Raw genomic sequence first — 24,332 nt, forward strand, 5'->3', positions numbered from 1 at the left:
CACAGCCGGGCGGGCCCAGACAGACCCGCGGAGATGCCCTTCTACAATCCACCTGTAATCGCCTTGTCTCAAAAAGTAAGTGAACAGTCCATAGCGCCAGTCCCCTCGGCCTCCCCCGCCGACACAGGAACTCAAACAGCCCGGCCTGTTGGACTACACGTGTCCTCCTGTCGTTTCAAAGGAGTCTTCTGTTTAACGTCAACATTTGCTCTTGCAACTTTTTTTTGGTTTGTTTAACTATTTGCTTCTGCTTTGTCCTTGCCCGGTGTGGGAACAGCCGGATGCCGGGGCCCTAACCCGGTCCGCGTCTGTGAGGTCCTGCACACCTGTGTGACCCTCAAACAGCCGCTTATCTCACACTGACGAGGGGACCTTCGAACGGCCGGAGTTGTAAGAGCCAATGGATTGGTTGGAAAAATGGCTTTGCTGGGGACTTACCTGCTCTCCGGGGAAGGCAGCCTCCTACCCTGCAGGTGAGGAATCTCTCACCGCGGAGCCCCATACGGTCTCCACCTGCTGCTCCCATTGTTGGCTCAGAGGCTCTGTGATTCCCACGTCCTTGACCTCCTGGCTACACCGCGGCGCTAACTCAGCCCGTCACTGCTGTGCAGTGGTCACGACGTTCCCCTGGATCCTTTCCCTCCAGGATTCCTTCTTTCCCTTTAAAAAGCACCTTGCTGGGGTCACCTGGGTGGCTCAGTGGGTTGTCTGACTCCTGACTTCCGCTCAGGTGATGATCTCATGATTATGGGTTCGAGCCCCACTACGGGCTCTGTGCTGCCAGCGCGGAGCCTGCTTGGGATTCTCTGTCTCCTCTCTCTCTGCTCCTCTCCACTCGGGCGCGCGCGCTCTCTCTCCCAAAAATAATAAACTTAAAAAATAAATAAATAAACACTAAGAACCATCTGTGGGCCGAAGTGCCTCCGTGTTTACAGGAATTCAAAATCCTAACAGAAGGTCTGTTTCCACAGCAGAGACGGAGAGGTCTGCCGAATTTCCTCCCAGCTCCGCGTCTCTATTCTCTGCGCCTCCGAATCGCGTGCAGCCGAATTCAGGATGACAGACGTGGTTTCTGGGAGGCTGAGAACAGGGAGCATTGGCCCTTCCTCCCAGAGAATTCACAAGGCTGTTCCGACACAGGTAACTCCCTCCCCCGCGCCCCCACCAGCTGATAAATCTCAGTGGGAGGAAAATCCAGTCGGCTTCAAACATAATGTAGGTCTGTCTTTTTTCTTCCAAGCGGCCTGCCTTCCACCTAAAAGCGTGGCTGTTTCTACGTGACCCAAATCAAATGTGGCATCACCCGAATGCCTCCTTTATGCCAACCACTTTGCATAGTCAGCTGCAATTTCACGTGTATCAAGAGCCTCAGGGAGGCAGCTCTCGTTATCCTCATTTTAGAGACGAGGAAACTGAGGCTCAAAGAAATCAAGTGAGGTGTTCAAGGCTGTAAGCTAAAAAAGGACACGGAGCCTGAGTCTGAGGGCAAGCCTGTGCTCCTGTCCTCACCGTGCTTCCTTCCCCAGCTCTGACATAATTGACCATCTGCTCTTGGACATTCAGCGTCCTCATCTATGAAATGGGAATCGTAAGTCCTCTGCCCAGAGTTGTCGCGCGCTTTAAACAGAAGACCGGGCAGGAAAAGCGCTTGGGGCGGTTTATGGCGCAGGAGTGTTCAGCAAAGAGTGCTGACGTCTGATGCCCGGTGGCAGCATTTCCAGCTTCTGGTGATAGTCAGGCCATGGAGTCTTCCAGCCAGAAGCACCTTCAAGACCACCTATTGCAACCCCCCGCTCTACAGCGGAGGGGACAGAGGCCACAGAGTTTAGGGGAACTTCCTGGGGTCAGGCGATGTATGAGCGACAGACTGGGACTGACAGTGCAGGTCTCCTGAATCCGTGTTCGTGCTTTCAGCTACAGGTTCGAGTTCATCAAAGCCCACTTTTGGAAGAAAGGAAGGTTTTATGTCTTGGCCTCTAAGCTTCTTAGATGCGTTCCAGGTCACTCCCTCCCTAACCCTTCCTTTCTTTGGTACCAAATGGAGATTGAGGAAAAATTACAACGGAAAGACAGATGTGGCCGATACCTCTTGACCTTTGGTTCCAAATATGGGGTCCCTGGATCCTATCAGCATCACCCAGAGACTTCTTAGAAATGCAATTTCTTGGGCTCAACCGAGACTTCTGGAGTCAGGAGCTCTTTTAAAATCGACCTTATAATAAATACTTTAGAGAGATTAAAAAAATATATTGTACCCATCGAATGCACTACGAAAAGGATGTTATGAAAAAACAAGAAAGAGCTTTTGAAAATGGGAAAAAAGCAAAGAGTTAAGTAAGAACATAGAGGAGAGCTAAAAGAAAAAGTAAAGGAAGTCTCTCTGAAAAATGAAACAAAAAGACAAAGGAATAAAAAAAGATAAAGGATAAGAAAATTAAAGAACGAATGGGGGTGGTGGGGTTGGGAGGGTCATCTGACTGGATCTGTCTGACTGGTAGGAGTTCTGGAAAGAGAGAACAAGAGACAATGGAGGGGAAGGAACTTTCAAAGAAATCACACTGGAGAAAATTCCACCAAAGCACCAAAGCTCTTAAGTCTTGCCCACTTCTTTTTACCGAATAAGGAACTCTTCACTGAAAAAACAAACAAACAACAACAACAAAAAACCCACACAAAAACACTATATCCGTCTTTTACCATCCCGTGTTCTCGACTGCCCAGAATCTCTTCACTCCCACTGTTTATATTCTTGTCTCTGGTCTTGAGCATGTCCTGTCACATCTAGATACTCTGTCACTGCAGCAGTCCAGAGTAAGTCATTCTTTATCAAGCTTCGGAATTAAAGCATAAGTCTGGGTTTTCAAGGTAGATCGGACGCACCATCCCAACGGTGTGACGAAGAAACACTTCATCATCCATTCAGCAAATATTTATTGAGCACCTACTACGGGCCAGGCACTGTGCTAGGGCCTGGGGAGCACACAAGGAACAAAACACAGCTCCCGGTCTCAAGGAATTCTCATGCTGGCTGGAGGGCAGAAATGAACCAGCTGACAAGGAAATTAATCCACAAAGTGCCAGGTGATGACAAGCACTGTGAATACAAAACAGGTCAGAGGTACTGAGGGGCGGTGGGAATAGAAGCACAATTTGCATAAGTAACCTGCAGACAGTGAAGGTGGAGATCCTGGGGACAACAGAGGAAGAGTGTTCCAGAAGGAAGGTTTGCGGTAGCTTCACTGCTAGGCGTCTTTGCCGCAAGCGTTTTTGCCACAGAGCTAATGGCCGTAAGGCAGTTTTGCCAGAAGAGATAAAATCATGAAAAATCAGAGAGGGACATTCATTAAAAAAAACCAAAATGAAACGTGAAAAGTGAACAAGGTAAAAAACTTCATTGCAAAATACAAAAGACGGGAGTACATTTAAAATGTGTGCGGGTTCATGGCAATACCACACGAAAATCAGATTTTATGCTGTGGGTTCTGCCTAAGCACTTGTCTTCGAAGCCTTTTGTTCATCGCACGTTGCTTTTTGTTTGTTGATTCATCTCATTCAGTATTGCACTTTCTTTTCCCCATTAAAGTTCCTTCCTTCATTAAGAGAGATACCAGTTCAAATACTAGGATGCATGTTTGTAACTGATTTTGTATGGCATTGTGAAAACTCTCTACACTGTTTTGTTCTTGGTGTACTGTCGTATGTCCCAAAGATTTATGGGAAATGCGGGTTCAAAACTCTGTGCCACTGTATAGACCATTATGAGTGCTAAGATTTATATAATATAAAAATGGGAGTCAGGGCGCCTGGGTGGCTCAGTCAGTTAAACATCTGACTCTCGGTTTTTGACTCAGGTCATGATCTCACTGTTTGTGAGTTCAAGCCCCGTGTCAGGCTCTGTGCTACCAGCCCAGTGCCTGCTTGGGATCCTCTCTCTCTCTCTTTCTGCTCCTCCCCTACTCTCTCTCTCTCTCTCTCTCTCTCTCAAAATAAATAAATAAATTTAATTTTTTTTTAAACGGGAGTACTAAGTCAATGGGGAAATGAAACCAAACTGTCGAACCAAACTGTCAGCCACTTATTAATTTTTTTTTGGAAATTTATGGCAAAATTGCTTTACAGCCAATTAATTGTGCAGCAAAGACATAAGGGCCGCTTTCTGGACCTCTCCTACTTGGCTGCTCTCTGCTCAGCTTGAGCCTCCAATTCTCTCCCCTACGGGGAACTTGCGTATGTCTATGGCAAAGATATTTATGGCAAAAATACCAGATACTGTTCCAGACATGGGAACGGCCAATGCAAAGGCCCTGAGGTGAGGGCCCATTTGGTGAAATCTAGGAATGAATGATGAGGAAGTCAGTGTGCCTGGAACACAGAGGACCCAGGACCAAGAGGTGGCAAGGCTGGTGAGGGTCATGGGGAGGGCTTTGGGTTTTGCTCTGAGCAAGATGGGAAGTCAATGGGCGGCTTTAGGCAGCAAAGGGACACATTTTTCAAAGACTCACTCTAAGAGGGCCGGGGAGGAAGCAGGAGGAGCAGTCAGAACGTGACTGTAACAACCCACTTGACAGCCAATGGCGGCTTGGCTCACAGCGGTAGTGGTAGGAGGTGATGAGAAGTGGTCAGAGTTGGGATACATTTGGAAGGAGCTGTTGACTGGCTTTACTGATGGACTGAATGTGGGATGGGAGAGAAAGAAACGCATCAAGATGGACTTCCAGGTTTTTCCCTCAGCGGTTGGAAGAACGGAGGCACCATTTACTGAAAGGACAAGACGGGCTGGGGAAGCGGGGGAGAGGTTTGGGATTGGGGCAGGGAGGAAATCACGAGTTAAGCCTTCAGATGCCAAGGAAGCAGTTACATCTACAACTCTGGAGTGCAGGCAAGAAGTCTGGGCAGGACACAGGAATTGGGAAGTCATGTCCACATAGATGTGAGATGGGGAGATATCACCATAGCCGGGCATGTAGCTGGGGAAGAGGAGGGGACAGGACTTCGTGCTGGCGCTGCCCCAGGTTTGAAGGCCGGGGGGGGGGGGAGCCGAGGAGGAATTAGTGGTGCAGACTGACAGAGAGCTGCTGGAAAGCTTGAGTCCCGGAAGCCAAGTGAAAGAGGGTTTCTGAAACCAGAGCCATCGTCAGCCGTGTCAAGGAAGTGAGTAAAAAGTTGCGCAATACCTTAAGGCCACACCGTAACGAGGCACCTTCCATCCAGCTCAAAAGAGGGGGGTTTGCAAACGTTCTTCAAGAGCTCAGAAGACAAAGGGTTTCGGATGCCTCAGTCTTTTGCAACAGCTCCCCTTCGGTGACAAGGCTTAGAAAGGAGGGCATCGAAAAGCAGAGAGCTCCAGGGCACGCGGGGCTCCCGACCTGCCGTGCGGCCGTTCTCCGCTTTGGCCGGGGAGCCACCCTCCAGCCCGGGCCCGAAGCTCCGCCCCTCACACGCTTAGCCAGCGCTTGGGTCACGTGACAGCAAACGTCAACCATCACCTTCCAGAGACTCCTGGTCTCGTAACGCATTCGGAGCAGGGCTGTGGGGACAGTGGTGGCCCACCCTGGCTGGGTGTGCGTGGGTCTGCCTTTGGGCCGCCTTCTGGACCTCTCCTATTGGCTTCCCCCTGCTCGGCTTGCGCCTCCAATTCCCTTCCCTACCGGGAACTTGCGCATTGTCGGTTTCGCTGGGATCTGTAATCACAGTGGGAAGAAAACGCGGCCTTCTGAGAGCCAGGCCGGAAAGTTCCCGCGCGGAGCCGCTTGGCCACTTTGGGTGAGGATGCCGCTCAGGTAGGTTTTTGTCGTAACGTAGTCGGCCTCAACTCGCAGAACTGCTCTCACGAGTCAAGGAGCTTAGAAGTGAAGGATGTTGGCCTTTTTTCAAACCAAAGATTTTTTTTTTTTTAAGTTTATGTATTTATATTGAAAGAGAGAGCAAGAGCGGGGAAGGGGCAGAGCGAGAGGGAAAGAATCTCAAGCAGGCTCCGCACTGTCAGCACAGAGCCCGACGCGGGGCTGGAACTCACGAAATCATGAAGCCGTGACCTGAGCGGAAAGCAAAAGTCGGCCGCTTAGCCGACTGAGCCACCCAGGTGCCCCCCGAACGGATTTGTTTGTTTGTTTGTTTAAACTCAGGGTTGTTCCACTTTCCTCTGACTTCTGGGTACAGCGGTTTCATCTTGGGCGTTTCAAGGCTTCTGACACAGGGTTAGGTGATGAAGTCTTCTGTGCATCCTGACCATGCCTGCGTGAGAACATTTCCATTTTTAGACAGGCCCCACTGGCAGCCCTGTAACAAGCATCTGCCTTTTGGTACAGAACAACTTCTCAAGTGTAAAGAGAGATTTTAATTCTGCGTAAAAGTCAGCAAGGCTTGGGGCCCGTGGCGGGCTCCGTCGGTAGAGCGTGTGACTCCTGATCTTGGGGTTGAGCTCAAGCCCCACGTTGGGTGTGAAGCTTACTTAAGAAGAGACGCCAGTAAGGCTTATTCTCAAACCATTACGAGTTCATAATGAGTTGAGAAACGATGATGTTAAACAACCACTGTTACGGAGTAAAGAGGCACTTGAGTCTTTCCATCAGTCACTCCCATTTCTGTCTGGGGATAAGGCCCTTGCTACTCAAAGTGGGGTCCCTAGACAGCGTCCTGGGCCCGGGTGCAGAGCCGCATCGGGGTCCTCACAGGCCTCAAGCCCCCCTCAGTCTCGGCCTCCATCCCTGCCTCCAGCTGGGTCGGCTCTTCCCTAAGGAGGGGCGCTCTGTCTGCAAAGTCAGGGTCCCAGGCTGCTTCCTGACGGGCTTCTCACACCCCTCTCTCCCCATTCCCCTGCAGTCCCCCTGCACCTCCCCCTGCCCAACCAACAGCACCCCGGGGGCCACCTCAACGTGGCCGAGACAAACCCTAAGACCGGCGGGAGAAGCACAGGTTCCTCAGGCGGCTTCCCATGACTGTGGTGCATGCACAGCACCCCGCTGCGGTCCAAAGTCAAGTACTCATCGAAGACCACAGATCTTTACAGTGCACGGAACTCAGTACCTCTAGGATACAACAGTGATTCTCACCCGTACATACCCCTGGACGCTGCTGGGCTCTTCTGATGGTCAGTTTCCATGACCTCTGAGCAATAAATGAGTGACATTTTCAGTATGAGTCCTTATTAGGCAAATATGTGTGTGTGAATAGATTTTTATATATACATCTAGCCTCTCTCCACTAGCCTTTCTTCCACATAGAGAAGGAAAGCTCTATGGAAGCGGAGCTTTATTTGTTGCCATGTCTGCGGTGCCCGGCTATATAGAGCAAACTTAACTAATTCAGCACAATTATTAATGCTGAGTAAGGGACAGAGGCCAAGGATACTAACAACTCACTCATGGAAGGTCACTCCACCCCACAAGGGGAGACATGAGGCACAGAGATCTGTTTTTCCCCTAACAGACATAGTTGGGAGATTCTACCCATCTGACCCTGGGAACCTGTTATATTTATACAATTATATTTATACAATATCACGTACTAACCAATTCCCAGTGGTCCAGTAAGTACCCTGTGGTCCCATTACACTGAAGGACCTGCCCTTGACCCAGACATACCAGACCCAGGAAATACCCAGACCCTCCCAGCTCCTTGCCTTCTTCCATTAGTCCAAACCCCAGCGTGTTTTTACCCGTTGAAATCCTCAATGTCCTCATTCTCTGAAGCACTAACGAAATGCTACCTTCTCGACGCTCTCCTTGATGTTCGTACTGCCTCCAAGCCCTTAACTCCCCCAACTAATACAAATCCAGTGGGCCTGGGTTTGAACCATGGCTTTGCCACTTTACACTGTGGAGTCCTGGAAATGAAAATTGCCTTCCTTTTTCTTAATTTCTTCATCGGTGCAATTAAGGTAACAACAGCAACACTTACCTGTTAGGACGCCAGTTACAAGTAATAAAATCCTATTCAAATTAACTCTGGCACTGAAGGGAAATGGTAAGGATAATGGGTTGCTTCTAGGAACCCAAGGGCAGGAATCTAGTTGAGCATCAGTAAGGGGTTAGAAATGGGAGTGCTCTCATTTTAATGGGGGTGTCTGTTTCGTTCTCCCTGCAAACCAGTTCACGTCGCAGGTCAGTTCCTATGTGAAAACAAGGCCCACGTGATCTCCTATTTCCTTCCTGCGCAACTTGACAGGAAGCTTTTTCAGTGGTCCTATCAGCTACCATGGGGGTAAAAACAAGCACACAGCTCCCAAGAGCCCATCTCATGGAAGGCGCTTTTGTCAAGAAGGCTAAAAGGCCAGAGATGGGAGGGCTTTTCATAATGTGGCTCATGATCTGAGCATCCTTCTCAAAACTGCCTATTAAATGGGCTCATAGGAATTTGAGGAATAAGAAATGTTTGCATGTAAACGCCTTGGCACATAGAATACACTTAATACGTTTTATTCCAGAATTTATGGTTTGTAGCCCCCTAGAGTGACTTGCCTAGCGTCTGTTCCCCATCGTAGCAACCTCAATTTCCTTTGTGGGTAATGATCTCTTTCCCTATTGGTTGTCAATTCAGGCCTCAGCACAGGAACCAAAAAGCCCCGAGAGGTTCCTTTTAACCGACACTTCCTGTAAATGCAGGGAGTGGTAGCGGGCTAGGCTCCCATGACCAGTTGCTGTTATCCGCAAAACCGAATCTGGAGCAGGTGACTTAGGGATAAGAGAGGGAATGCACAAGGGTAGGCGCTCCCTGAGCAGACCGCTCTTCCGAAGGAGGCTCCTTAATCCATAGGGTTCTAGTCCTAAACATGATTCTGGCTTCCCTTCAATCCTGTGGGCTTCCGCTTTTCTTGCCAAATCCCCTTTCCCTAGTAACCAGCCTTGCTTCCTGACTTTAAAACCTATTTTAACTCCAATAATGACGATCACAGTGAAGGTGTACATTTCTAAATCTTTGTGGTATTATATGCAAAACAGTCACATCACTGTTTTCTTGAATGAATAAGCAAAAACCAGGCTTGAGGACTAAAGTCACACTGACCCAGAAAGACCAAGCTAAATGGGCTCCTGAACCCGACTGAGGACACCAAAGCACGTATCTGGGTTTTGAGGTTAAACAGAGCCAGGACCACAGCTAAGGGCTTTTCCTTAGTGGCTTCCTAATAACTATGTTATTTCCCCCACCTACAAATGGGACAGAGGAAGAGTGGAGAGCTGCAGAATCCACCACCCAGATAAATCCATGGCAGAATGGGGTTTACGATTTGAGCGCCACTCAGGTCATTATTTCACACCCTGGTCTCTGAGCCCTGGTCTTCCTAACGCTCACATAGAAGGTCCAGAAACTCCTGAAGCTACAATTGGCCACTAAACCTATTGGAGATGAAGAAGACTCATTATCTTCATCTGGAACATGGAAAATGTTTTGAAGTTTACAGGATCATTCCCTCCAGGATTATGAAATGTAGCGCATCATTTACATGGAAGGCTTGGCTAGGGGGACTAGCCAGGAGATATTAACATGATAATAACAGCAATAATAAATAGTGACAATAATTAATACCTAGCAACGGAATAGCACTTTGGAGTTCATAAAGCATTTTCAACCTAGAACTACATTTGGACTTTTCACCTTCTCTAGGGCTGTTTTTCTCAACTGGAAAATGTGAGGATTGAAATGGAAGGGCTTATGCCCCATAAAGTTCCTTAAGACAGAACGTGTCACAGAAGCACTCCCTAGTAACCGGTGTCCCTCAGATCCTTTGGTGACTGTGACTTGGGAATTCTAGTGTGGCACTCAGAAGCAGAATCCTGGGCCCCTGAGGCCGCATCTAAATGGCAGCTCTGCTAAATTTCACATGACTTTGGGCACATCCGGGCCTGTCTCTTCATCTCTAAAACAGGCATGAGCTCATAGGGTTGTGGTGAGGATTAGACAGTGCCCATCGAACAACTTAGAAGTGGCCAGAGTGACTTCTCCCACAATCTTGCCTCACCTCTTGTCCCTCAGTCCAGTCCATTCATCATCTTCGCTAACTATTGAGAATCCCCAACCGGGACTTACAACGATGTAAACCCAAATACCATCACATAGGTGGACATCTGCAGGTCATTTACACTACAGCCTGGAAGGTTTTTAGGATGAGCTTTGCTATGGACTGAATTGTGCCCCTACTCCATTCACGTTGAAATCTTAAGTCCCAGGGTGACTCCATCTGGAGATGGCACCTTCAGGGGGTTCATTAAGGTTAAATGAGGTCCTGAGGGTGGGGCCCAAGTCAGATAGGACTGTGGCCTTTGAAAAGACCCAGCTCTCTTTCTCTTGTTCTCTTTCTCTGGGCCATGTGAGACCACAGCGAGGGTGGCTGTCTGCAAGTCAGGAAGAGTTCTCACCTGAACCTGACCAGGCTGGCTGGTGCCCTGATCTGACTTCCAGCTTCCAGGACTGTGATTAAGTTCATTTCTGTTGTTGAAACCACTCAGTCCATGGTATTTTCTTATGGCAGTTGGAGCACACTAAGACAAGCCCTTAGTGGAAATTTTCAGAAATAGCCACACCCTGACTGAGCTCAGAGCCTAGAATGTTCCTGGCCATTTAAAAATTCCCACTTATGTCCTAACAAATTCTAACTTCCGGCATTACCCAGAAATAAGGATGGGTATTCATGTTTCCAAGCAAATAGCCGCATATACCATTATTCTTCAGCTGAAGTTCTTCCCCCCAATCACACCATTTGCACCTTTGGAATCTACCAGCAAATTCTCAGCTTGTGAAATCTCTAGGACATTTGGTGATTAAAATAATCATCACTGTCCGCCAAGTCACAATTATTTTTCCCCAAAACTTTCGTTGTATCGTCTAACCATCTGAATGCCACATGAAGAACAATAGCCAAATTATGGAAAGAGCCTAAATGTCCATCAGCTGATGAATGGATAAAGAAACTGTGGTTTATATACACAATGGGATAGTACTTGGCAATGAGAAAGAATGAAATATGGCCTTTTGTAGCAACGTGGATGGAACTGTAGGGTATTATGCTAAGTGAAATAAGTCATAAAGAGAAAAACAGATACCATGTTTTCACTCTTATGTGGATCCTGAGAAACTTAACAGAAGACCATGGGGGAGGGGAAGGGGAAAAAAAAGGTTAGAAAGGGAGGGAGCCAAACCCTAAGAGACTCTTAAAAACGGAGAACAAACTGAGGGTTGATGGATGGGAGGGAGGGCGTGGGTGGGTGATGGGCATGGAGGAGGGCACCTGTTGGGATGAGCACTGGGTGTTGTATGGAAACCAACTTGACAATAAATTTTATATATAAAAAACAACAACAACAACAAAAAAGAACTTAGTCATCATTACTCTGTGCTGTGCGGTGAGAAGAACAGAGAGGAGGCGTGCAAGGAGAAGCCAGTTCTAGGTAAAAGGAACCCCTGTCAAGTCACCGAAGAGGCCACCGTGGAGACCACCCAGTCACGCTATTTTCTCCTTTGCGTGACGAAGGTGGGTGCTTCTAGGTCGACAGTGTGGGATTTAAATACATACCAATAACCCTACTTGTCCAGCCCCAGCAGAAATTATCAACCAGGTAAAGGTGCCAGAAATGACTGACCTATGTGTCTGTACTAAAGTGAGGTGGGCAGAATGTAAGGAAATGAAAAGCAGGGACTACAGTCATAATGCCAGAATGAACTTGACACATACCCAAGCTTCATACTTACCTTGAGACATTTTTTCATAGAACAGCACAGTTTAAAGTGCCACTTCCTCAAAGCAAACCATTCTGTAAGTTCCAATAGTTATAACCTATTTGTGTTTGGTATGGATGTTTCTTGTAGTTTAAACCCTCTCCCTCCCTGTAGTCGAGAGTATTTATCCGCCTTTTCAATGAACTCCACATGTGTGAGAGTAACAGCTTTGTGCCAGGCACTCAAGCGAGTTTATCCTGAACACAAAAAACTACATGTATAAAGTACATTCTTACAGGTTCTGACTGGGCCTGTGACTTACAGGGCCATCACTTGACCTTATGCTTTAGGCTCTAACCCTTAGGTCAAGGTGAATAACCTCTTTATATACATCAGCTACATCGGTCTCCTTCATGATTTCCTAGCACTGAACTTTTTTTAAGGATTTCTTTTTAGTCTAACATTCTAGATTTTTTTTTTTTTTTAAAGGGAAAGACTCCCTTCTGTGACCACTTACTGCTAGAACCTGATGTAGCCTGCCCTCTCCATCCCCGTAAATGGCAATCATCTGGAGGTGCCGTGACAAAAAGAGTAAGATACACTTAATGGATCTTTGGTAAGATTGCTTGGAAAGGGCTCACATACTGTTTATGGCAAGGAATACACATTTATTATTCTCTTCTGAACTCTAAATCAAGTAATCACTATCAATCTCGAGCCTTAAAAGCTTCCGACTTAAATTGTCTCTTATTTAACAATCACTATTTTTAGAGCAAGATGTCTTTAGAAAAATTCTGATAACATGTTTTTCTTGGAAGGGGGGAGAAGTCAGATAAAAAACAAACTTGCTAGGATTTAAAAAATATGTAACGTCCCCTTTAACTCTGTTTCAGTACTAAACACAGAATCTTTTCTCTCCATATCAGGAGGCCCCACTAAAAAGCACAAACCATCATTGTATGTTCTTTTGTGCATCAAACCAAATACCAACTTTATATTGGAAAAGCAAGCTGCTGTTAAATAATACTCGTTAATCTTGTTGAGATTAGCTTGAAATGCTCCTGGATTGGGAGATCTGCCCCGTGGGTGACAAAGCCCCTTTCCTTATTTATTATGTACATGGAGAAAACCCCCAAAACTATCTCTCTGGAAAGCATTACACAGTTACAAATACTGAATAGGAAATGAGCATAGCTATCGCTTTGACGTGATATAGACAGCAAGGTAAGATTTTTAATACGCAAACTGTGATACGTAATTTAATTCTACTTCATGAACTATTCAGAGAGCCAAGACGCAAAGACGTGCATCAGGCACAGCCAACAGAAGACTTTACAATGGTTTGCGTTTCCTTTTTTATTTATTCCTTGAAACTGCCCGTATTGCAGGTTTCTCATGGGCGAAATATGGAACTGAGCAGATTCTTTTTTCTACAAAATTATGGTATAAACTTGCTCAATTTTCTATCTTATTGCTAATAAACCTTACAGGCGCACAGTTTGTAAAATAAACCCCTTAAGGACTGAATGCGTACAGCATGCTGCAAGGTACAAGAAATAAGCTAAAAATGAGCATATAAACCTACGTCTGGACCAACACAGTACTGAATGCCGGCAAACATTTATCACGACACAGGGAAAAATTAATAGGAGATACAGTTCAGTCCTGAAAGGGTTAAATAGAAACCCTAATATATTATTGTTTCTAATCATCCAGCCCACATTACAGTGCTTGAAAACAAAATCAGAAGTACCGAACACACATTTGTTCAGCACTCATTAGAAAACACAGCTGCTTTTGAAATCAAAAGTAAGTAACTTGGTTAATAATTGAATAGCATTTTGTTTAAAAAAGGAACCCCCCTCCCCCACCCCGTGGATTATCTGGTTAAACAGGATGAGTTTAGTTCTCAAAAACTGCATGGGGAATATTCTGTGAGGGCACAGATGGTACCAGTTTCATTAAAAACAAAAACAAAAACGAAAACTAACCAGTTATGATCGCAAATAAGTCTGTGCAGAAGAGGGATAAATATTTCACTAACACATATATGAGGATGCCTTTAGTTGCCACAGTTGAAGAAAAGTCAGCAGCAGGTTAAATATTATACTAGTGTTCGATTCTGAAATCATTCAAAATCAAGAGGGCATTCTACATTTAAAGCCTTTAACTTGCCTTCCCAATCTATGTGATCAATTCGATGGAACTAAAAAACAGACTGGATCATGGACTCAGCTTCTAGCATATTTTTAGAAATTGCATAGCTCACGAGAGCACAAGATACCCTTCTAAAACAGAATTTTAAAAAACCAGAAACAACCCAAAACTCGAATGTTTTCTAACTGAAGTGGTCACCATTCTAAGAAGAGCATCTAGCATCTCTAATAATGCCATCGGAGGAGGGGCTGTATTCTACTATAACCAGAGGACAAGGCTCCTATAAATTATACGCTGAAAATGATTTACAAATCCATAAAGATTTTTTTTTAAAGCAGCTGACAAAAGAACTACTGATAAAAAAAATAAGCTACAACAGAAATCATTTCAGTCTTTAGTTTGTGGTATGCAGAATGGCATAAAATAGCAAGGGAAATGTCTGTAGAAGTACATTCTTGGACTTTTCAAACAAACAAAAAACAAACAGGAAAAGGCTTTACAGTCTAGTATTTCAAAATTATCTTATTAAAAGAAACAAACAGCCAAAATAAGGTATAATTAAATAGTAAAAAAGCAAAGTTCATTTTAACAAAGCCATAAACTTGAAGAATTAATTTGAGCTGCAAAGCTACGTAAGGAATAGTCTGTTCTTCAAAAGTATCTCATCTGTTATCGGTTAATTTAACATAGTTTTGTATGTAACTAAACACCAAACCTGGGAAGTGGAGGAAACTTGTGGCCCATTGGAAGTAAAGCGGCACTGAAAATATATTTCCATGCTCCGAACCAAAAGCAGTGTAAAGATTACTTCCATGACTCAACAGAGAAGAATAAATACTACTCAGAAATAAGCAAGTTTGCAAGAAAGAGCTAGTAAACAGTTAAAACAAAGAAAGGTAAGGCCACAATTCTGCCCTTGATCACTGGATCAGATTTGAAGTGTGAGGCAGGGTCAGCTTACAAGAGAAGCTAGTGACTGGAGCAGATCTGAAGAGAAGGCTATACATATAGAATAATGCAGCCTGTGAGTAATTAAAAAGGCTTGCAGTACGATAAAACCACAATAACTCTGATTTAACCAGTAATGTGTTTTACAAGTGACTTCCTCCTTGAAAACTGAGGAAAAGGTGATTTAGAGAAGTTAGGAATTGTATTTACAATGACACAGTCTGAGCAAAAGAATGAGTTGACGAAGATAACAAAGCTGGGGAGAGGGGGAAAGCTACTAATGTTTACAAAGTCTACCGATGAAGACGTTTTCAAAACAGCCCATGACACCAGAAAGACAATGTTCTGTATGGCAACACTGTGGGAAGTTAGTTTTGCATTCATAAGGTACTTGTGGCTCCTGTTTTATGGGACAGTAAAAGCTTACCACACTCTAGAGGTAGTTTTGAACTCTAGAAAGAATGATTGTAGTACTAGACTGTGTCCAGAACATCACACACATGGTTCCTGTACTAAATGTAGCCCAGTGAGTCGGCTGCAATTTCTAAGAAACTGAACAAAGGCCTGACCAGAGTGCAGGAATGGAAGCAAGGAAAAACCGGTGAGCCTATAGCATGGAAGGGCCAACACACAACCCGAATGCAACGAAATCTTAACTGAATGGAAAAGAAATGTCTTCTGAGTAGGAGACATCTGTGGAGACACTCAGCACTGGGGAAGAGAAGACAGAGAAGTCAGGAGAGAGATGAAAAGATTAATTGCATTTGCAGTTTTACAATCTCACAACTATCTGTTCTAAAGTACTGTCTTCCAAGCTATTTGAGTTGGTCATCTAATAAAAGCATCTTGTTTCAAGGTTACAATGATGTTTTGACCTAGGCTACCAAAATAATAATAATAATAATAAAATAAAAAAAAATAAGTAAACAAACACATGCTTTTGCTGAGATTTTCTCATTATACAATAAGGGCACCATCTACCAGCTGGTAGCAAATACTTCTCATGATATTTTTTTTTTTTTTTTTTGTCCTATGCTAACAAGGCGGAAAACACCCTGCTGAAGGAGATCACTGGGAACATTCCAAGTTCAAAATAAAATGTTTAACTTACACATAATACAAGTTATGTACAAGATTAGGAGTGGGGCGGGGGACCTGAACGAATCTGGAACATGTAGATACATTTACACATGGGCAAAGGGGAGAGAGCACTTCAAATACCAACATGTTCTGCACCATGAATTCATTAATGACTAAATGGCCACATTTAATTCCACGGAAATTTTAGAACCTCTTGGAATACCACTATAAATACATTTAGAACAACAACAACAAAAAAAGGAAAACAAGGAAAGAACTACCAACAGTGTCTGAGAATAGAGACTAAGTTAACATACATTGCATGTACTGCAGGCAAGGCAGAGGCATTTTTTTTAAAGCTTTTGCACAGACTTCATATAATCTTAAAAAAAAAAAAAAAATAGGCGGGCCTTTACAAGATTTGACTTGCTGAAATCAGAACAATTTGACTCGTGAAAAGTCATAAGACATCAGCTTTAAAAAAATAAAATAAAATAAAAAGATCAGTTCCAGCCTTAAACCAAACAAAAAAAACCTGGAAGAATATGGTAATTAGGTTAAACAAGCATGGTCAGGCTTGGAACTTGAATGTACTGTAGAGCAAAAGCTCAGACGGGGTGGGGAGGAGAGGGACCTATTTGGTAACAAAGGTGTACTATATACTGTGATATAAAAAAAGGTATGGTGAAAATGTACCTTTTGCTAAAGCTTATACAAGTTCCTTGGTCCGTAAAAACTATGTTAGATTTGTGTCTTCTAGTTTGATTAACTTTTATTCCAGCCACATCTCTATTTCTTGCCCATTTAAACAAAACCAAACAAAAACCAACCAAACAAGAGTAACAGCCGAAAACAATCGATTCCCAATAGTTTGTACATTTCGACGTTTTGTTTGTTTGCTTTACTGCGGCTTCTGCACTTCAGATCAGCACTTGTAGGTAATGGGGTTTCTGAACAGTATCACCTGGTATGAAAAGTTTTCCCAAGAAACCACAAAAGATTGTTCATTTTTTTTTCTTTCTTTCTTTCTTTCTTTTTTTTTTTTTTTGTCAACATTTTGCCGCACTCAAGTCAGTTTAAGTCCCAGCAAGAAGCCGGTAGTTAGGACACCACTGTTGCTGCAGATGATGTGACACTGGTAGAATTTGTGCTGACATTTGTGTAACTTCCCTCGCTGTTTGTGTTTGATTCATTAGGGGGCACTTGGCTTGAACTGGCTCGAAGGATTGCTCCTGCCGCACTGCAGTGTGGCCGTGGCCCTGGTTCCGGTGTGTAGGTAAAGGTAAGGCTGGTGGAATAAATGATTCCATCATTACGGACCAAAGTTACTGGAACCTGGACTGGCTGCCGGACCCATCGCCAGCCCTCCCGGAATGCAGAAATGTCTGGGACAACACAGAGCATACTCTCTCCACATCTGAGGAGGAAATATAAAGCACTTAAAAGGAAGGTAAATTTTAGAACTGGAACTTAAAACAAGGTTGCTCGATACATTACGATCAGTATTAGGAAAGAATCTCATGTACCCAACCCCATCAAAAACTCTGGATGACGTAAAAAGTTTCATTAAGTACCTGTACATAGTTTCAGCTTCTACATCCCCAAACCACACTCGTAAATTTGGAGTGAAATTCTGTCCTGTAAGTTCAAGCATTGCTACGTCCCCACCGCCATTCAACTGAAATTCACAGAAAATCAGAACAATGTTGAGAAAACTTTTCATTTTCCATTAAAGTACACATATTAGTTTTTCATTTGACTATGATTTGTGAAAAAAATGGAAAAATAAAACTCTTCTTTTAAATAATATGATTACAAGGACAAAATGAGCTAAAAAACATCTCAAGATAATATAGTTAAACTTAAATTTTCTTATATAAAAAGTATGCTTTTATTTTTTTTAATCAACAAACAATGTATTAAAATCTCCAAATCTTATGATTAATTGTGAATAAAATCATGCTAAGTCAGAGCAGAGAAAGCAACTGCAAAGAGCTAAAAGTCAACTTGTAAGGGGTCTCACCTGAAGACTTTCTACGACAGGCACAGGGGTGACTGGGGCAAGGACAGGGCCCATCCCCTCGTAAAATGTATACTCTGCCTTATCCGTACTAATGATTGTCCAGGAAGCTCCATCATTTATCATCTCTTTATTTGGTTCTTTTGGGCATGGAGTGGCCTGATGAAGAAAGAAATGTTTAGAAATGGAAGTTTACATACACTGCAGTATAAAGACAATTTTAACAAGGTAACATTCATAGACTGGAGTTAACAGGCAGACAATTTACTACAAATTTCTGAACTTTCCAAACATGGCGCTCTGCCAATCCCTAACTAAACACAGAGCATCAATATGACAACCTCACATCCAGTAGTTTTTTATACCATGAAATATTTCAGGGACATATTAAAAATAATACCTTTCAGAATACCCATTTAAGAGCACACCAGTACCTGCATAATTTCTTTAATAAAAGATAGTGTTCGTGATGTAAATAGCTACTTAAAACTCTTTATGGGTCCCTAAGAGAATAAGAGCCCTTCAAGCGTCGAGAGCAGTTAAACCTAGGTACTCCCAGCAGGAGGAAACCAAGATGTGAACTGGCAACCCCCCACCCCTACCTTCAAACACCCAGGCTAGTCCAGCAGTTCTGGGCTGAGGAGGACGGCTGTATGTGGCCATCTCTCTGAAACGGGGTCTTCAGGTGTTTACAAGTGCGTTTCACACGAAGTGTTAACCATCCCATTAAATCATCTGCCCATGTCATAGACGTCTTCGTGAAAGACTTCTAGTAAACGCAGTTAAAAATCAGCTTTCGAAACATTTCCTCATTACTATCTAGGAAGACCTCGACGTAAATCTGATAATTATGAACCCTCCCCAGAAATGTGTGTGCATCTATATACAACATCTTCACACAGTTTCAGAGGACTCAATGAACACCCAAAATCTACTTTTGGATGATCTGAGAACCTTTTTTGATTCCCAGAAATCGATATTAACTGTCTCTCCAAGAACATGTTTATGGATTTGAGTTCTTCCTTGAGGTGGGATGACTGCCATGTCTCAGGATCAAGTAGGTTAAGAACTTTCAGACTTGAGAAAAATACCTGAAAACGGCTTTGTGTCTTTGGGTACAATTAACATTAAACAAGAGTTTTAGGTTTCTGTATGCTGCTAACCGAATAGCTGACACTTTTTTTTTTTTTATCAGTAATTTAAAAACATACCTGAAACTGGATTATTCTTTCTTGAGAAAGGCACAAGTACATTCTTTCTGTATCCTTAAGGTAAAATGCACATTTATGGAGTTGTGATACAGGATCATCTGCATCCAGTAATGCGGTTTGCTTATCCACTTTCCTAATTATCTATAGTTCAATAATTAAGAAAGAAAAGGTCATCACATATGGAGAGCTTTCATTCTGGACACTGCCAAGGGCACACGGAAAGAATATGCTATAACAACACATCACAGTGTGTATACAAAAACATTTACAAACACTAAGGCTAGGTATAAAAAATACTTTCAGATCACAAGCATGGCAGAATGTGGAAATGGTTACCTTCTTCTGGGAATACCTGAAAAACAGGGCAGGCAAGATACTCATTTTCTAGATCACTGCCTTTCAAGCTTTACTGTGCATACAAATCATCTGGGGTTTTTGTTAAAAACACATCTGTTCTAATCCCACAGATTTCACGTGGGCCTAATAGTCTGCATTTCTAACAAGCTGACAGCTGGTGTTAACCCTGCTGGCCAATGGACCGTATTTTATGTAGCAAGTTCAGTTGACTTTTCCAATGATATACAATCACATCAGAAGAAAATCTCTGAAGACTACTCTCCCTCCCCGCTCCCTCCCTCTCCGTGTGTGTGTGTGTGTGTGTGTGTGTGTGTGTGTGTGTGTGTGTACATATACATATAATTAAAAACCTGGGGCACCTGGGTGGCTCATTCGGTTGGGCGTCCGACTTCGGCTCAGGTCATGATCTCACCGTTTGAGTTCAAGCCCCGCGTCAGGCTCTGTGCTGACCGCTCAGAGCCTGGAGCCTGCTTCAGATTCTATGTCTCCCTCTCTCTCTGCCCCTCCCCTGCTCATGCTCTGTCTCTCTCTCTCAAAAATAAACATTAAAAAAAAATTAAAAAAAAAAATAAAACCTAAGATAAGTATCATTTTGTAGATTAGGAAACTGGCTCAGAGAAGTCAGGTAACTTGCTCAAAATCACCTGGTTAGAAGCTGAATGACCAGAATGTGATTCCAGGGCTGGCTGCCTGCCCAGACTGAACTCCATTACATTTTATAATCCAAATATTTCACAAAATATGTATAGGTGTCTGAAAGATAATCCTATCAAGTGTGAGAAGTCCCTTAGCCCATTGGAGGTAATCACTACGTGTTTGATGATTATGAAGATCACCTCCAACAGCATACAAACATGTTACAGAACTATTTCTCATCTAAAATCAAAAGTAAAGAAATTCCTTCCTCGACGGTATGTCACTCTCCCTTCCTCTCCACTCCACGGGTCCCCTTTATACCAAACTCTTCTTCCTCACTGCACAGTCCCCTTAAGTAACTCCAGACTTTTGTCTCTAAGTCTCCACCAAATTGCCCCTGTCGAGGGCCACCAAGGACATCCAGAGAGATGAATCCATGGGCATCACGAGGCATCTGTCCTCACCTTATTAGCTTTCTCAGAAGCACTGACACAGATGTCCTCCTTTTGGGGACAGCCCTGCTCTAACTGGCCTTTAGAGTGTCCCAGAGCTGAGTCCTCTTTTCTCCTCCCTCCATCCTCTTTCCTTTCTGCACTATTTAGAGGTTGGCAATTCCTGAAGTTGTATCTCCAGCCCCAGCCTCTCTCCTCTGGCACGCAACTTGTATATTTAACTACCTACTCAACAGTTCTACTTAAGACATTTAATAGGCTTCTTCAATCTCGATTAAAACCCAAACTTTTAGGGACAGCTGGGTGGCTCGGTTAAGCGCCCGACTTCGGTTGAGGTCATGACCTCACAGTTTGTGAGTTCGAGCCACGCATCAGGCTCTGTGCTGAGAGCTCAGAGCCTGGAGCCTGATTTGGATTCTAGGTCTCCCTCTTTCTCTGCCCTTCCCCCATTCACCCTCTGTCTCTCTCTTCTTTCAAAAGTAAGTAAACATTAAAAAAAAAAAAAAAAAAAACAACAAAACACCCAAACTTCTAACTTCCTCCAACTCACAGCTCAGTAAATGGCACCACCACTCACTCAAATGCAAAAACTTTGGAGTCAGCCTTGACTCCTTGTTTTCTCTTATACCTAATCATCCAAACTGTCAACAAATTCTATTAAGTCTACTTTCAAATAAATGTGTCATCTCTCATCACCTTACTGCTACCATCCTGAATTATGACCAAAGTCCAACCACTGTCTCTCTGTTCCCACTGCTACACCCCATGTTCTCCTCCTCACAGAGCAGCCAGAATTATCCTCCTAAACATAAATCAGTCATCATGCCCTGGTTAAAACCTTCCAGTGGCCTCCTGGCATATGTAGGTAATATAAAGTCCATACTCTAGACACGGAGAGAGACTGTACAAGATGCCATCACATCTACAAGGCTGACCTTGTAGCCTCATTTCCCACCCCTCCCCAGTTCAGACTACAGCGCCTTCCTCACTAGTCCTCACCACTCCGGTCTGACATTCTGTCTCCACTTGTGCTGTCTGTCTGAAATGCCCTTCACAGTTTGTGGTTCCCACCTTCGTTCTGGTCTCTGTTCAAATATACCCACTTTGAAGATTTCTCCGACCACTCCAAGCACTCCCCAAGGTCTCTAGGTCTTTACCCTGTTTTAACTTACTTTCCTAACATTTGTGTTAACCTTTAATACGTTAATATGGTTATTTCTTTAGCTAATGTTGTCCATCTCCCTAAAACTGCAAGCTCCATGAGGAAAGAAAGCCCATCTTGCTCACCACTGTATCCAGCATCTAGACAGTGTCTGGCACATGGAAGGTTCAGGACTATTTATAGAATGAACCTGTGCACGTAGGACAGTAACACATTGCTCCACAATGAACATCCTTCACAGTAACTACTGAGTTTTATGAGGATTAAATCAATATATGTAAAGTGCTTAGAACAATACTATTAATATCATGCAATAATATTGGCTTTTATTACTTGGTTTACATCTCAATATCCAAAGATTTTTCTTTAACTAAGCTACAATTGTATAAAAGTCCCCATGTTTAAAGTTAGCATTCTTCATGTTTACATTTTTTAGCTCTGCAGGTCATTTAGTCAGAATATCTTCCATTCTACTAACACCACACCCATTTTCGAGTTTAAAGGGAGACAGCACACTTCAGCGATGAGAACTTCTAAGAAGTCTTCGAGACTGACTAAATTCAAGCAAAATGTTTCAGTCTGATGCTAAAGTCTTAGGGCAATATTTAAATTTGAGGAGGTCTGGATTTTAGAGAAATGACTGAGTTTTGAATGACGTAAGCCTTCAGCACTCACTCATTCTTCTCCTCTACGTGAGAGTCATGACTCGTCTGCAGCCCTGTTGTTCGTGCGCCCCACGGTTTCTGCACTAGCTAGTGAGAAGCACATCGTGAACGTGAGCCATGTTTGGTTCCATTTTATCCCCACAACAGTTCTCTGGACAGAGACCCTACTGAACGACCTCTCACCAATAAAGAAACCAAAGATGGCCACTACTATTTGGCATCAGAAACTTGCTTTGGTCATTTCTAATTATCAAGAAAAGGAAAGAAATCTGAGACACCTGGCAATGCAAATGTTACAACCTAAGCCACGTGTGTGGTGAATTCTACATTCCTAAAACATCAGGGAGAACTCCAGCCGGCGCTCTCTCCCGCACTGGCCCTGTAGCTCGCTGGTACAGTATCTACCGTATTTCTGAGATAAACTGGATACAGCCCAACACTGTGTCCCTACCCCCCACCCCCGGACCTTGAATCAGACATACTCCTAAATCCCCTCCGTCTTTAACATAACTAACTTTTCTTTCTGAAAAGGAGGGGGAATATAAAGCGGGAGTATAAGGGGCTTTTGCGTTCATTTTGCGAAGAAAAGCAGTTTTTACAGTTTCAAAATCGTCCTAGCGAACAAAAAGTCCTAAACACCGTGCTTCTCTCTCAGAGTATGAAATAACAATTTAATTTTTAATAACTCTATCTTCTTGTTGGAGAGTAAACTAGTAAAAACTATGCTTATATTTTTAAAGAAATAAGAATTTCTATGCTTCTGAAACTTGGTCCTGTGGTGGGATATAGCAGGTACCACAAAGAATGAATATAGTATATCTGTACTGGTTAAGGAAAGAAATCATAATGCAATTATTTAGTGCCCTCTATTGAACATGTTCAGATATGCAACCAAGAAGCAAAACGCCACCAAAATTTATTAGAAACAGTGTAACAGAAAGTCATTAATAATGCATTCACAAAAATTGGCTGTCTGCCTTAAATCGGTTTTTGAATAAGGTGGGTGTGATTGTCAATAATCAATAGCAGTGATTATTGACACGTCTTCTTAAGTTAAAAAATGAAACCGAAGCGTATTTTTACATCTGAACGCTGTGCCTTTTTGGTGTTCTTAATTTTCACCACACACAGCAGCAAGAGCAGAGCATACCAGTCTGGGGAGAGCCATGCCGGTAACCGAGCACACAAGTTTGACTGTCTGTCCATAGTGGATGTAGCCATCACGAACTGTGAATTCTTCTCCTTCTGATTCATCATCATCCACTACAGTGGAATGACAAAAGAGATCGAATTATTATCTTTTAGAATTCTTTAATATACTTAGGAAAATGATAAAACTTAATAGATCTGTGTGTCTTATTATCAAAGAATTTCAACAGCTTCACACTAAAAACATCAAATACACATTTTCATACTCACAGAGATGAATGTAAAATGCTCCCCACTGCTGAGAACTGGCATGGAAATTACCTCCTTCTACATGCAAGTATCTGGTACTAACTGTCTGGGATCGAAGTCGATTAAACAGAGCCACCTTTGTTCCTGAGGCAATGCACACTGCAAAGAAAAAACAGCTTCTATTTATGTGACTGGGGGGAAAGGACCTGTACCTGGCAAGTTATAATTATTCTTTACTATTACTTAATAATTAATAGATTCTGCTAACAAATTGATACCCTAAAAAAAAAAAAATCAAGGTAACTCTCATTAATGATGTCGGGCTAAAGATGTAAAATACGTCCATAAGATATTTTTTAAATGAGAACTATACAGTATATTTAATGCAGTGCTGTTCAGTAAAGGGATATTCTTAAATATCCAACAATAGGAAAGTGATTAAATACATTATAATATCATTCACCTATTAAATAATGTGTATCAAAATGCACTGGTTAAAAAAAAAAAGTATCTCCCTAGTATATCACTGAGTGGAAAAACGGGCTATAAAACCCTCTCTATACTGTGGTTCCATTATGTATGTATTTATGTGGC

At 43.3% G+C, this 24,332-nt stretch overlaps 1 protein-coding gene across 13 annotated transcripts in view; it reads right to left on the bottom strand.

Moving 5' to 3' along the window:
- Positions 1 to 12,993: 12,993 nt before the first annotated feature.
- RBPJ (recombination signal binding protein for immunoglobulin kappa J region) overlaps positions 12,994 to 24,332 on the bottom strand; it is a 218,420-nt gene continuing 207,081 nt past the window's right edge. For 12 of the 13 annotated variants that reach the window (XM_019453552.2, XM_019453555.2, XM_019453562.2 and 9 more), the window contains 6 exons: positions 23,760 to 23,897; positions 23,491 to 23,603; positions 19,069 to 19,209; positions 17,861 to 18,016; positions 17,412 to 17,515; positions 12,994 to 17,254 (listed from right to left, as the gene is read on the bottom strand). In XM_019453552.2, the coding sequence (XP_019309097.1) occupies positions 16,939 to 17,254; positions 17,412 to 17,515; positions 17,861 to 18,016; positions 19,069 to 19,209; positions 23,491 to 23,603; positions 23,760 to 23,897 (968 nt within the window). In that variant the 3' untranslated portion in view covers positions 12,994 to 16,938. The remainder of the gene's footprint in view (positions 17,255 to 17,411; positions 17,516 to 17,860; positions 18,017 to 19,068; positions 19,210 to 23,490; positions 23,604 to 23,759; positions 23,898 to 24,332) is intronic. The other variant, XM_019453561.2, reaches the window with a different exon arrangement.

The sequence above is a fragment of the Panthera pardus genome, unplaced genomic scaffold, assembly GCF_024362965.1.
Source record: "Panthera pardus isolate Hobbes unplaced genomic scaffold, ASM2436296v1 HiC_scaffold_13, whole genome shotgun sequence".
Lineage (NCBI taxonomy): Eukaryota > Metazoa > Chordata > Mammalia > Carnivora > Felidae > Panthera > Panthera pardus.